Genomic DNA, 13,757 nt, shown 5'->3' on the forward strand with positions numbered 1-13,757 from the left:
TTTAGGAAAGCTGCATACGATGATTTGGCTTTCAAATTTCACATCTATTATAACTTGAAATAATCGTTTTTGACATCCTGTCACAAGTGTAACCACTGATTGTAATAAATATAAACAAAATCTTGCTTTCTGCCTTATTCTCCCAAAATGCACCCATCTGAGGAACTGCGATCAGTTGTGGGCTTTCGTATTTTAAGCTAAATACAGAGCAACTGGGGTTGTGTTTAGAAAAGCCAGGATGAGAAGGGATTCTATGTTAGAAACAGCTGAAAATCCTGAGGTGGGGTGGGGCAGCATACTTTTAAGAAAACCTAGATATGAGCTTAGCAGTGTCTTTAAATATCTAAAGGACTGTCAGCAGGACCAGGCATTAGACTGTTCTGTGTAACCCTAGGAGGTGAATGAGAAGAAGTCATAATAAAATCATTTTGTTCATTATAAGAGAGAACTTTTTTTTTAAGTACTGACAATCACACCCTGGGACATTCTACATTTCCAGCCCTTTTTTATTTTTTTATTTGAGACAGGCTTTCGATAAATTGCCCAGGTTAGCCTTAAATTTGCAACTCTTCTGTCTCGACCTCCCATGTAGTTAGGACTACAGGTACACGTCACCATACCTGGCATAATAAGAAAGAACTTTCTGTTACCACAGAGACAGCCAGAGACTGAATCTGAGCCCCAACTATGTGGACTCATTTGCCTGCTCACCATGAAATATACAAGGAAAGCTCATAAAAATGGAAGAATGAATGTATTCACAATTTGGCCAAACTGAGTGTGCAGCTAGTCTACCCTCTTCTACCCCACAAAAGTACTTTAACTTACAGGAGGGGCGAAACAAAAGCCAGGAAACAGGCATGCACACATTCAGCCAGCCTTTGCCCCTACAACCCAGAGGCCCAGAAAATGTTGAAAATCTGTTCCATTGAAACTTCCATGGCATGGGGCTGGAGGTAGCACTTGCTGCTCTCGGCATGAGGAAGTGGACAGACAACTTTGTTTTTAAAACCCTAAATTGTAAAGCTCCCTTCTAAGGATGGGGAAGGGAGGGGGGCATGAAAAGAATTAAAATGTGTCATGTACATCCTGTACCACTCTCCATAGCAAATGCAACTGTTGTGCACCGCATACATGTGCTCATGGAAAGAAATAAATAAAGCTCTGTTCCAACTTCTCGGTTTCATTTCTAGTTCCCAAAGCTGCCCGGAGATGGGGAGGGCGGTCCTTGGAGACCCTGAGGGCCACATCCTTATGCAGTGTGCTGGTGTGGTTATCCGGCCAGAGGAGTTTAGAAGTGATTTGAGAAATGATTTCTTGGCTGAACTAAACAGGCTTAAAGTTCCCTTTGGAATTTTGAGGACTTCTAGTGCTCTTTAAGTCTCTGGCCACATGTAGGACCCTGAATACCTTTTTCTTTCTAGACATTTTTAAAGTTTGCTTTTCTAGAGTTCAGGGTTCATGTTGTATTTTATTAATTCCAAAACTTCTTTTTCTAACTGTGTTTGAATACCTCCGAAATCACAATACACCTTAGAATTGCTAGGTTTTGTTGCTGTTGTTTTCTGACACAGTAGGGTCTATTTGTCGCTTGGCTGATTCTTTTAATTTATCAATAAAAATGCATGATTATGAGGGAAATATAAAAATATACAGAACCAAATTAAACATTTCCCAGAAACCCACCAATATGTATTGTTAATACTGTAAAATGTATCCTCCTTTTTTGTTGTGTTGTGTTGTGTTTTTGTTTTTTTTTTTTTTTGGTACTGGAAATCAAATTCAAGATATTATGCTTACCAGGCAGGCACTGTGCTGCTGAGGTATATCACCTGCCCTGTTGTGTTCTGTTTTGACAACTTTTGTTTTGTTTTGTCTTCTGTTTTTTGAGACAGGATTTCACTGTGTAGTCCAGGTTGGCCTTGACCTCCCTATGTAGCCCAGGATAGCCTCGAACTTGCCATAATCCTGCTGCCTCAGCCTCCCAAGTGCTAGGATTACAGGCTGTGTTGTCTTTTGTTTTGTTTTTTTGAGACAGGGTCTCACGATGTAGTTCAGGCTGGCCTTGAACTCACTATGTAGCTGTGGCTGGCCTCAAACTCATGGCAATCCTCCTGCCTTGGCCTCTCAAGTGCTAGGATCACAGATGTGCATTATCATACCTGGCATCCTCATATTTTTAAATGTGCATATCTGTTTTATAAAAACAGTGTTATGGTGGACATACTGAATTGTAATGTGCTTTTCCTTAACATGTTATGAATAATCCCCATAAATATTTCTCTGATATGTGATATTCTCTTAACTGACTAATTATCCATTTCACTTTTTTTTTTTGGTATTATTAAGTATTGAACTTTTGATCCTCCTGCCTCACCCTCCCAGAGTGCTGGCATTATAGGCTTGCGCCACCACACCCAGCAAAATTGCTGTCTCTCTTTTGCTTCACTGTTTACATATCCATGAATACTAAATTGCCACCATCAACATATACAGCATGCTATGAACAGCTGGGAAGAGATTTCTAGACCAAAGTGAAGCAGCTGTTTGTTGGCTGTGGGGACAGAGCACTGGGTGGGGAGTCAGATGAATTTAGCAACATTCCTAAAGCAGAAGTCAAAAGTAAGCAGGCTGTAGATCATTGTTAAGCCAGTTTAAAAGTCTGGCAACAACAGCTGTAACTTTTGTTTTTATGGCTTCTTTTATGAAACAGTCTTCAAAGAACAGAAGATAAAATGGAAGTGAGAAAACATGGACAGTGGATAAATCTGAGATGAAAACTGATTTAGAAAAGTCAGATTATGAATGTAAAAAAGTTTTAGGAAGTTAGATGTAACGGCTCATGCCTGTAATGTCTGCATTCTGGGAGCCTGGGGCAGGAAGATCACAAGTTCAAACCCAGTCAGAGCAATTTAGTGAGATCCTACCAAAAAAATAAAAAATAAAAAAGAGCCAGGGATCTAGCCCGGTGCAGATGTCCTGGATTCAATCTCCATTACTGAAAAAAAAAAGTTTTGTGAATACTTTAGACAGTTCTCCCTATTGATACATAATTCAGAATGATGTATTATTTTTAAATCTATTTTTCATTAAGTTTAAAAGATACTGTGTGGTTACTTGGCCACTGTTTTCCTCTCTTAGGAATCTCTTAGCCTGCAATTAATGTCATTTGAGATGCAGCAAATTTTTATAATAAATTATAAAAGTGTATTGCTTTTATGTGTCTAGTATATTACTTGTATAATTTCAATCCTAGCAATTTTATGAGGTTGATACTATTATTACCCAGTTTTACTTTATTTATTTTTATTTTATTTTATTAGTACATGCTTCCAGTATATAATATTTATATTCCATGTTGGGAGTTGGTACATGTATATAACACATCTTGATTCTTTTTTAATTGCTTTTCCTCCCCTCATCTCTTGATTCCCTTCCCATGTGAGAAAGATCTATTTCCCTATGCCCTATTCTCTATCTCTTATTTTGCTCTTTATTTATAATTTGGGTTTCTCATATAAGAGAAACCAGGCAATATTTAAACTTGCGTATCTGCTTTACTTCAGTTTACAGTATGGTCTCAAGATGGTCTCAGAATGGTCTCATTTTCCTACAGGTGATTCAAGGAGTACTCCACTGTGTATAAATACCACATTTTCTGTATCCATTCTGTTGATGGACATATAGGCTGCATCCAAGATTTAGCTGTTATGAATTGTACTGCTAGAAATATGAGTATGCATGTTTCAGTATAACATGATGTCTCATGATGTCTTTCTCTCTTTTGGGGAGATAACTGGGAAGGGAAATAGCTGGGTCAAGTGGGATTTCTAGTTTTAGTTTTCTGAGGAGTGTCCATACTGATTTTTATAGTGGTTATATATTCGCTTTTAAAGATGAAGGCACAAGTTCTGCACAATGTATCATGCCCAAGACTGCACAGCTAGTAAGTAGCAAAAGTAACATCTGAACCTGAATCTCTTGACTCTTGAGCTAGGATGTTTAACCTGTGTACTCTGCCACCTCTAAATCGAAAGCTAAGTAGCTCGGCCTTTATGGCTGAACATATACAGAAATATAGTTACTGTTAAGATGCTGTTTCCTTAATGCATATCTTCCTGGAGACTATTAACATATACCATAGAGAATGACCTTGTCCTGTCCCTCTGTGTGAGATTTGGGGGGTTAAAAACAGTGAAGCTGACAGGGTATAAGTCAGTTTTCCTCTCCCACACAAGAAAATTTGGCCATGAACAATTTTCATTCTTACCAAAAAGTTCTTGCTCTTTCCCATCCCCTACATCCCTAGTTGTAAATGTGGACAGGTGGCAAGGTAGGAAGGAGAACACTGTGGCTGCTAGCAAGCCGTAATTTAGGAGAAGCTAACACACTAGCTGTCTTCTGAATGGTCCTTTTACTTTTTTTCTTCCTTAAAAAATGATCCACTGATTTTTTCAATTGACCTGAGATGCTTTGTAGACTACTAAGCCTCTTGGCACTAATGCTAGTCACTTCCTGTGTTGCTGAGGGGTGTCAGGATCCTTGTGGTGGGGGAGGCAAAATCACAGAATCAGAAGGGTGAAAGAGCCTGCGCATTGGCATAGGGTGCAGTTAGCCAGTGAAGGCTGTGGGGAGGAGAGTTCTGACAAGTGAAATAAGCCTGCATTTGAAAGGTGAAAATCAGCCTGGGCGTGGTGGCGCATGCCTGTAATCCCAGCACTCGGGAGGCTGAGGCAGGAGGATTGTTGCAAGCTCCAGACCATCCTGGGCTGCAAAGTGAGCTCAAGGCCAGTCTGAACTGCACAGCGAGACCCTGTCTCAAAAAGACCTAAAAAAAAAAAAAAAAAAGAAAGAAAGAAAGAAAGAAAGCTGAAAATCAGAGCAACAAAGACCTATCCAAACCCGGTACCTACTACAGGAGGCTGGCACATCTCAGAAGTAAGCAAGTGCCTATGAAGAGCAGTGTATTTGATTCTAACTTTACATTGGCAACTCCTCCAGTAAGACATAATGATGCCAGGGCTGGGGATTTAGCTCAGCGGCACAGTGCCTGCCCGGTAAGTGCAAGGTCCTGAGTTCGATTCCCAGTACCAGGGGCAGGGAGGGGGAGGCATAATGATGCCTTCATGTTATGTGGAGAAGGACATTCTATAGATTACCAAGCCATGTGACTATTTGATTCTGGAGGAAGTCTGGCAAAAGCATTCCTCTAAAAGGAACTGATAGCAGGACCTTTGTCCCTGTGGAAAGTCAACACTAGATGCTTTGCTGAGGTATGCCCCAAGGAATGATAACATGATGGCTAACTAAGTCAAGTCTCATTCCTGTGATAATTGAGCTGTATTGTCCTTACTAATCCTGTTAATTATTCCTCCCATTTGCCCTGTTGCTGCTTTTTGTTTGTATCCCAATAAAAGGCTGAAGAAGATTGTAATCAAGGTTTCAGTCTGAGAGGCTGCAGTCCCCTGATCCCATAATTTTTTCTCTCTTGTTTTTCTTTTCATCTATGGCATCTCATTCTCAGGACCTGTCACCCCAGACAGAAACTGACCATATACCCACAATGTCAAGCTTCCAAAATATCCAACAGGCTAATGTACTTATTAAGACTTTCAAATTCTGGTCCCTTCCTACTTCCTTATATTCATCTCTGCCTCTTCCCCTCCACAATATAACCTTCTCCACCACAGAAACACACCTAAGTCTCCACCCAGGCCCAAATATTTGCAGCTCCACAAACATACTAGTCTCATGTCTCTGCTTAGTAAATTCTTGATTTTCCTTTTCTGAATTCCTATAATGTTCCATTGAGCATTTATCACATTGCAGTGTAATTTACATGTGCAACTGCCTACTCCCTGTATAACTACAGTGACTTTGTAGTAAAGTGGTGCAGACTATTACTAAGATGAATGTGGTGAAGACTGTTGATGTTATTCTGGCTAGTAACTCAGAAGCCAGGCATGGTTGGCACATGCAGTAATAATCCCATCACCATAGGAGGCTGAGGAAAGAAGATCATAATTTCAAGCTCAACCTGGGCAATTTAGAAATAAAAAGATCAGGGCCAGGTATGGTGGAGCACACCTGTAATCCCAGCCTTTGGGAGGCTGAGGCAGGAGGATCACCAAGAGTTTGAAGTCAACGTGGGCTACATAGTGAGTTCAAGAGCAGCCTGAACTGCATAGCAAGACCCTGTCTAAAAGAGAGAGAGGAGGGGAGGAGAGGGGAGAGGAGGGGAGGGGAAGGGAGGGAGAGGAGAGAAGAGGAGAGGAGAGGAGAGAAAAGAACAGAAGAGAACAGAAAAGAAAAGAAAAGAAAAAAGAAAAGAAAAGGAAAGGAAAAGAAAAGAAAAGAAAAGAAAAGAAAAGAAAAGGTCTGGGGATGTAGGTCAGTGTGAAAGCCCTGGTTTCAATTTCTAGTACAGAAGAGATGAATGGAGAGAGGGAGGAAGGGAGGTGAAGGGGGTGTGGCTGATGGAGTACCTATCTAGCAGAAGTAAGGGAGGGGAGGGTATAGTTCTTCTGAGCTTGAACAGTGAAATTTAGCTAAAGAAGGGTATGGACCTAAAGATAATGAGACCTGAGAACAAATCATACCAGCCCTTGAGGGAGCCCAGGACTCCAGGAGGCAGATGGAGAACCTGTGGAAATTGGATTTTCAGGGAGCAAACTGGAACTTGCAATTGAAATGGTCTCTCACTTTTCTTCCTTCATTTCCCAGTCACACAGGAAGAGATATGGATCTATACATATGTACATGTGGGTTAGTCATAGTGTATGAATGAATGGTTTTTAAAAAAGAAGTTGCTAAAAATAATTCAGCAGTGTTGAGGATTTGTCTTAAACTTTGCTCAGACAGATTTCTGAATGCAGATAGTAGACTTCTCTCATTTTTCACTAAGGTTAGGATGGGCTGGTCCCAGAGCCCACCATCTGGCTGCATAGGACCAGGGTGCATCTTCCAGAGTCTAACTGAATTCTGAGCCTTATAGCCCAGGAATGGGAGGCCCATAATGGGAGGGAAAATACCTTTCGGTCTCTAAAACTAAATAGAACCCAGGACTTAAAAGATGTGAACTCATCAGTAACAGGGCAGAGTCATTTTTAATATTAACAAGAGAGTAAATTCATTGTGAGCAATTAGAACATGACCCTAAAATTTTCTAAAGTGTTTGGTGACCTCAGTGAATTTAATAACAAAAAGAAAATTACTTGTGCTGAAATAAGTACTTGCCAGGCTTATATACCGATGACTAAGGATGACTGAATTAACTTCCAAACTGTAATCCTCGAAGTTAATAACGAGCAGATTTCTGTTTCTCTACTTAACTCTGGAAGAAGAAACAGGGAAAATGTTTGTGGTTACAAACTGCTATGCAAGGTTGAAATCGGCTTTATGGGTGCTTCTTTTTTGCGGGTCGTGATGGAACTCACGACCTTGCACATGCCAGGCAGGAGCTGAGCTATATCCTCGGCCCCAGGGTGCTTCTTTTATAATCACAGCAAAACAAAGAACAGAGGTGGCTCTGAAAGGTCTGCACTGAGGAAAGGCAGGGCACACGCGGGAGGAGCGGTTCTGGAGGGAAGACGGAGGCTGCCTCTCAGGTCTGCACTGGAGTGTTCTCTGAGGTTCCAGGGCTCACAGCAAAGTGGGAAGTGGCGGTCGCGGGGGTCCCTCTGAGCTCCGACAGGGCCTGTGGTTCCTTTAATTCCAAGACCACCCGGCTCAGAAGGCCTTTGAGCAGCTGCATTTCCCGGAGGAGAAGGTCTATGTCGGGTTTCAGCGCTCCGGCCCCGGGTCCCGCAGGCGTGGGCAGAGCGCAGGCGAGTGGCCCAGCAGTGGGGGCGCTGTGGCCGGCCGGGAACTGCAGCCCGGTTGAGGTAGCATTTGGGACGGAGGTCACCAACGGGACCGACCTGGACACTGGAGGCTTTCTGAAGGAAAGCGGCTTATTACCTGGCGCCAAGGCTGCCGCCCGGGGGTCCGGGGCGGAGGTGGACGCCAGCTCCAGGGGAGAGCCTGTGAATAGACACCCCGGATTATCGCGCCTTGGAGCGGGGGCCGGAAAGGGGAGAAAGTAGGGCCGGAATCCGGGAGGGTGGGGCCTGGGCTGGGGAGCAGGGGGGTGGGGGGACAGGGAGCCAGATCGGAGCTGGGTTGGGTGTCCAGGGGGTCCGCGGTCACTCACCCTGCCCGGGCAGCTGCAGCCACGGGCTGCGCTTCCGGACGCTGCGAGTGGAGGTGGCCGCCTCGCACCAGTACGCTTCGAGCTCCTCGGCTTCTGGCTCGGGGACCGTGTATTCCGCGGCCCAGTCGAAGCGGCGCACGGCGCGACTGTACTTGTAGAAGGCGAACTGCAGCGGAGTGTCGCGCTTCTGCGGGTGCAGGCGCGTCTCACAGCTCAGGGTCACCCCGCGGGGGGCGGCGCCGCGGACCTCCCGCGGGCGCAGCACCCTGAGCACTGGCGTCTGGAACAGCTCTGCGGAGAGATCGCGGAGGCCGAGGACGCCTATTGAGTCCGCACAAGGGGCAGGATAGGCAGACCCGAGTGACCCCGCTCCTTCCCTTCTCGCACGAGGGCTCCGCGCCCACCGGAGACCCAAAAGGGGGCGGGAAGAGGCTGCACGCGCGTGGGAGGGAAGGAACGCTTCCGAAATTTGGGGCCGAGGGACCGCGTCCACGAGGGATCAGGACAGAGTGCAGGCAGGCAGGAGCAGGCCAGGCGCCACACCTGACCTCCCAATTGACCTGGCCCCCCTCGGGCCATCCTAGAAGGGGGATGCCCGAGAACAGGCGCCTGGCCACCATCCCAAGTTCCCCTACCACTTTGGCCGCCCTCCTGACTGGGACTGTGGCCAGAGCTGCCTTTATATGGGGTCCCCGGACAGAACAAGAAGCCAAGGTGCGTGTCGTGGGGTAAGGGACACCAGCCTAAGAGCCAGCTGCTGGGAAAGCGCTCCTTCCTGCAGAGAAATCCGCCAATTTGCAGCTGCCAAAATTCCCGCCCCTCCTTTCCCCGCCTGACTCTGGTCCCGGAATTGCCCAGCGCTCTGGGTCCCCAGATCGCCCCTACCTTGCACGGTCACGGCAACCTTGGCAGAGAACATGGGGGCGCTCTCCACCGGGATGCGCATGGTCCCCGAGCACTGGTAGCGCCCGCTGTCGCTGGCTCGAGCCTGCACCACCGTGTAGTTGGTGCTCGAGTGGAAATAGCGCACCGCCTGGCCGTCGTGGTAGTAGTGCAGCTTGTAGACCACCTTGTCGTACCAGCCGCGACAGCGCATTATCAGCGGCTCGCCCTCGAACACGGCCGTGTAGGGCACCTGCAGAATCAGCCAGTCTGCAACGGACAGGCAGCGCGGCTCACTCCGCGGAACTCCCGGCCACGCAGCTCTTACACTCTCAGACACCCTGCTTCCCCCATAGCTGCCCTCGCTCCCTCCTCTCTCCACAAACACCCTTCCTCTCTCCAGAGCTGGCCAGACATCTCACGGTGCAGAAAGCTCTGAGTGTCCGGAAAGAGAAAGGCTTTCCTTAGGTACCAGGGAGGCAAAGATGCCCCAAACTTGGTTCCATTCTCAGAGCATTGCCCCTCAGAATCAAGTTTAATTTTTTTTTTTTTAGACAGCCTCTCCTATACGGTATTCAGGCTGCCTTTGAATTCAATATGTAGCCCAGGCTGGCCTCAAACTTAAAATAGTCCTCCTGCCTCAGCCTCCAGAGTGCTGGGATTACAGGCCTAAGCCACCATGTCCTGCTTCAAATTTAAACTCCTCTGGTTGACTTCAGGGCCTTCCTGACCCGGCCCCTTGCCTTTCCACTATCTTCTCAGTACTTTCCCCTGCCCTCCCTACCTTCTCTACCCTCCTTGCCATTCATTTAACATAGGTTCCAGCTATTGGAATTGCTAGGAGAACTAGCTCTGCTCTGACCCCAGGGCCTTTATACCTGCTATTTCCTCAGCAGAGAAGACTGTCCTTCATTTCTAAGTTGAGGCCTACTTGTCCTGCAGTCTAGATTGAGACATTATCTATTGAATAAAACTCCCCAGACACGTCCCAGACATCCTTAGATATCTCCAATAGCACCATGTATTTACCAAATCCCCATCATGATCATACCTAACACTTAGTAGCCCTAGCACACACCAGATGCCATTTTGGTTTTTGTTTTGTTTTTTTTTTTCCAATACCAGGAATCAAACCCACAATCTTGCGCTTGCCAGGCAGGCGCTGTGCTGCTGAGCTAAATCCCCAGCCCCCAGATGCCATTTTGGATATTGCACAGTGAAAGAAAATTCCATGAAGAAGAGCCACAAGCCATGTGTAACTCTCAGACCCCGAAGCAGTAGCCATAGTCTATTGTAGTCAGTGTCCTTACTGCTCTCACCAACAGTTCCCAAACAGGAAACCTCAGAGTGTGAATGTAAGTACTAATACGAACACTCAGCAGCGTCTCTTAAACTCTGAATGCAAATTGTGGCCCATGAAGCTAAAATTATATATTCTCCATGAAGGTGCCAATTCTGTGCCCTAATTAGCAAATGATTATTTTTCTTATCCTGTTTTGAAACCCTTCAAGTATCTCCAACGTCAGTTCCCATTGATCCCCCTGTGCACATGTATCCATGTCTGTAATAAAATTTTAATCAAATGTTCTCTTTTTGAGATAAGGTCTTGCTGCGTAGTTTGGGCTGGCCTTGAACTTGCTAGGCAGCCCAGGCTGACCTTGAACTCGCCATCTGCCTCCATGGCCTTCTAAGTGCAGGAATTACAAGTGGTGCCACATTGTCCCCACGTTACTGGTATGGATGCTGATACACAGAGAACCACAGCATTACCAGTTGGGAATAATTCCTCTTGCAGTGCTCCACCTACCCAGGGATGCTCATTTTTCCTGTTTTGCTCTGCCCTTTCCTGCATACTCCCCAGAGTGGTCTGTCCAGTATGCTAGGTCCTCAGAGCCTCTAGCCTTCTGAGCTGGTCTGAGAAACAAACACACATGTTTGTCTCCCTCTGGCATGAAAGTAACAGGGACCTTTGGGGTTAGGCAAACCTTAGTTCATCTCTCATGTAGCATCATGCAGGCCTCTGCCTACTCCAGAGACTCAAGATAGGCCTCAGGATGGTCCTTGTCTCCTGCCCCTTGGAAATGGTCCCCCACAGGAGGCCCAATATCATCAGATGATGATACCTTCATGCTCCCTCCCCTCCATGCTCAGACCACTCACCATTAGATACGGAGAGGTGGATGGGGTCACTGACGGGTGCTCCCCTTGTCTGGCATCGATACACCCCTGGCGTCTGCACCTCGATGCTCTTCTTGTGGGAGGGGAGGAGTAAGTGGCCCAAATACCAGAGAGTGCTGATGGGTCGCAGCTCCAGGAGCAGAGGGTAATGTCCATCACATCGCAAGGTTACCCGCTCACCCTTGAAGATTGTGGTCCAAGGTGGGTGTAGAGACAATATGGGCTTCTCCAGTGTGGCTGAGGTGTGTGGGAGGAGGTAGTGTGGGAAAGAAAACCAAGGTGAGGTGCCCAAACACAGCCTGAGGTTCTGAAGTCTTAGAAAGCCCCAGTTTTCAGGCCCCAGCAGGAGAAGAGACCATATTCATTGAGCTACAAGCTATCAGTCCACCAGTCAGCACCCATTTCTGAGTGCTGACAAACTTAGTCCCAGGGATGGAGGAAGATATACTATCCCAGAACAGCCAAGTTGTGGGATATCTACCTAAGTGGGTCACTTAGAGAAAGGTAGAGCAGAAATTGTAAAAACCAAAAAGTGGGACGAGAGATACATAAGACTCACCAGCTTGACCAGTGCTCGGAGCTGTAAAGAAAAGAAAGAAGGAGGGGAATGTTGGAGATGAGAGAATCCCTGATGACTATGAGAAAGACTGAATGGTCTTAAGTTCTGTTTTCTTTCTTTGCCCCTGGTTACCCCAGCTCTGATAAAGCTCCCTCCTCTTCGCCCCTCCAAAAATAGATATGGCACCATAACCTGAGGGTGGAATAGCCACTTCTCCTACCTCACACACCCTGCCCTGCCTACCCTATCCTCCCTCACTCAAAGTCCTGCTGCTGCTACCGCCTGGTAGAGGACTCACCTAGGAGCAGGAGGACCGTCAGTGTCCACATGACAGATCTGCCTGGAGCAGCTGTGGAAACTGGAGACCTGCTGGCAGGGGGTGGGGGCAGAGAGAAAGAAGGCAGGCAGTGGCTGAACACTGAGTACTAGGAGACACTATTGTGTCTGCCACCCATTCCTAGTTCCTAAACATGGTAGAGTGGAGAGAGCAGGAGACAGGCTGAATATATGTCACTCTCGAGGAGTCCCAAGCATCAGGCACTGTCCTGCCTACCGTCCTGGTACCCATAGTACAGCTCAGGCCAGCCCTGACTCCCATACGGTCTGCTGGGCTTATGTCCTCTGCAGCACAAGAGAGCCATGTAGATCTCCCGGCTCCAATGAGTGACCCTGCATCTTCAGCCTCTCATCAGCATCCCATTTCCACTCTGTCTCCTCCCTACCAGCCAGCCCTGGATGCCTCAGTTGAGGGGGACACATCTTCATGTCCACAAAGCTGACTTGGGGCCTTTCCTTTGCTCATTCCCTGACTGACCCTGGTGTGAGGCCTAGAGAGGTCAGTGCTGGGTCCCCTGGACCAGAGCTGACATCCTCCCACTGAAGAGTGAACAGAAAGACATGGCTCACCAACCGCTCTTCCACATCCCCACCCTCCTGGCCCCCAAAGATAAGTGTAATGTTTTCCCCTTCTTCCTTACCTCCTGAAATCTCAAACCCTCTGGAGTTAGAAAGTGTCTTTCCTACTCACCCCAATGATCTCACCTGGTGGCACCTCTTCTCCCTTGTTCTTTTCTTGTTTCTTTTCTCCTTCTGCAGAGCCCTACAACCTCTCCCAACCACGCCCTGGTTCTGCCACTCCTGACCTGCAACAGAGAAGTCACTGAATCAACCCCTCAGAAGCTCCTCAGCTCTGACTCTTGGCCCTACTTCTGTGCTTTCTGAGCTATGTGACCAGACCTGAGCAATGAGGAGCCCAAATTTCACATAAATGCTTAAAGAAGTTTCCAACCCGATAGTATGTCTCCTTGGACTCTCTCCTGTCTTCACCCATGGCTGGTTGAGAACCAGGGCACCTCCTTCTTGGAACTCTGGCAAGAGGTCAATTATCAGACACTGTCAAGTCTCCAGACAGTTTCCTCCTCTTTTACTGGTGGCCAACAGTTCCATTTGAATTCCCTCATAGCTTAGCTTACTTAGCATGCTAGTCCCCATCAAAAATGCAAATGAGTCTGAGGGAAAAGCCATTGGTTATTTAACTTATGCTGGCCACTTCAGATGTTGCTTTGAAATATACATATATACATACATATATATATATATATATATATATATATATATATTTTTTTTTTTGTACCAGGAATCAAACTCATGACCTCAGGCTTGCCAGGCAAGTGCTTAAGCCACTGAGCTATACCCCTGGCCCCAGATGCTGCTTTGAAAAGTTTAAGATAAAAGAGATAACTGTGTAAGTCTTGAAAGTAGGGAAGCATTTGACAAGGTGCCCAGGAGTGGGGGAGGAGAAAAACCAGACCCTGGGAGCAGAGATGATCCGCTGGCCACTTTAGGACTGGCCAAGCTGGGCAGTGCTTCTGTGTTTCCCCGCACTCTGCCTGATTGCTCATGCTGGGGCAAGTTGGGGGCTCCCCACATCATCCACAGCCTTCCCCC

At 46.8% G+C, this 13,757-nt stretch overlaps 1 protein-coding gene across 1 annotated transcript; it reads right to left on the bottom strand.

The window, feature by feature from the left end:
- Positions 1 to 7,087: 7,087 nt before the first annotated feature.
- Positions 7,088 to 12,904, bottom strand: Fcrlb (Fc receptor-like B). Its single transcript, XM_005398288.2, has 7 exons — positions 12,852 to 12,904; positions 12,109 to 12,176; positions 11,811 to 11,831; positions 11,234 to 11,488; positions 9,077 to 9,343; positions 8,192 to 8,482; positions 7,088 to 8,022 (listed from the first exon to the last, which is right to left on the bottom strand). The coding sequence occupies exons 2-7, from the start codon at positions 12,137 to 12,139 to the stop codon at positions 7,604 to 7,606; spliced, it is 1,284 nt and encodes a 427-aa protein (XP_005398345.1). The 5' UTR covers positions 12,140 to 12,176; positions 12,852 to 12,904; the 3' UTR covers positions 7,088 to 7,603.
- Between the last annotated feature and the right edge of the window lie 853 nt (positions 12,905 to 13,757).

Source organism: Chinchilla lanigera, unplaced genomic scaffold, assembly GCF_000276665.1.
Source record: "Chinchilla lanigera isolate Chin_1 unplaced genomic scaffold, ChiLan1.0 scaffold00061, whole genome shotgun sequence".
Classification (NCBI taxonomy): Eukaryota; Metazoa; Chordata; class Mammalia; order Rodentia; family Chinchillidae; genus Chinchilla; species Chinchilla lanigera.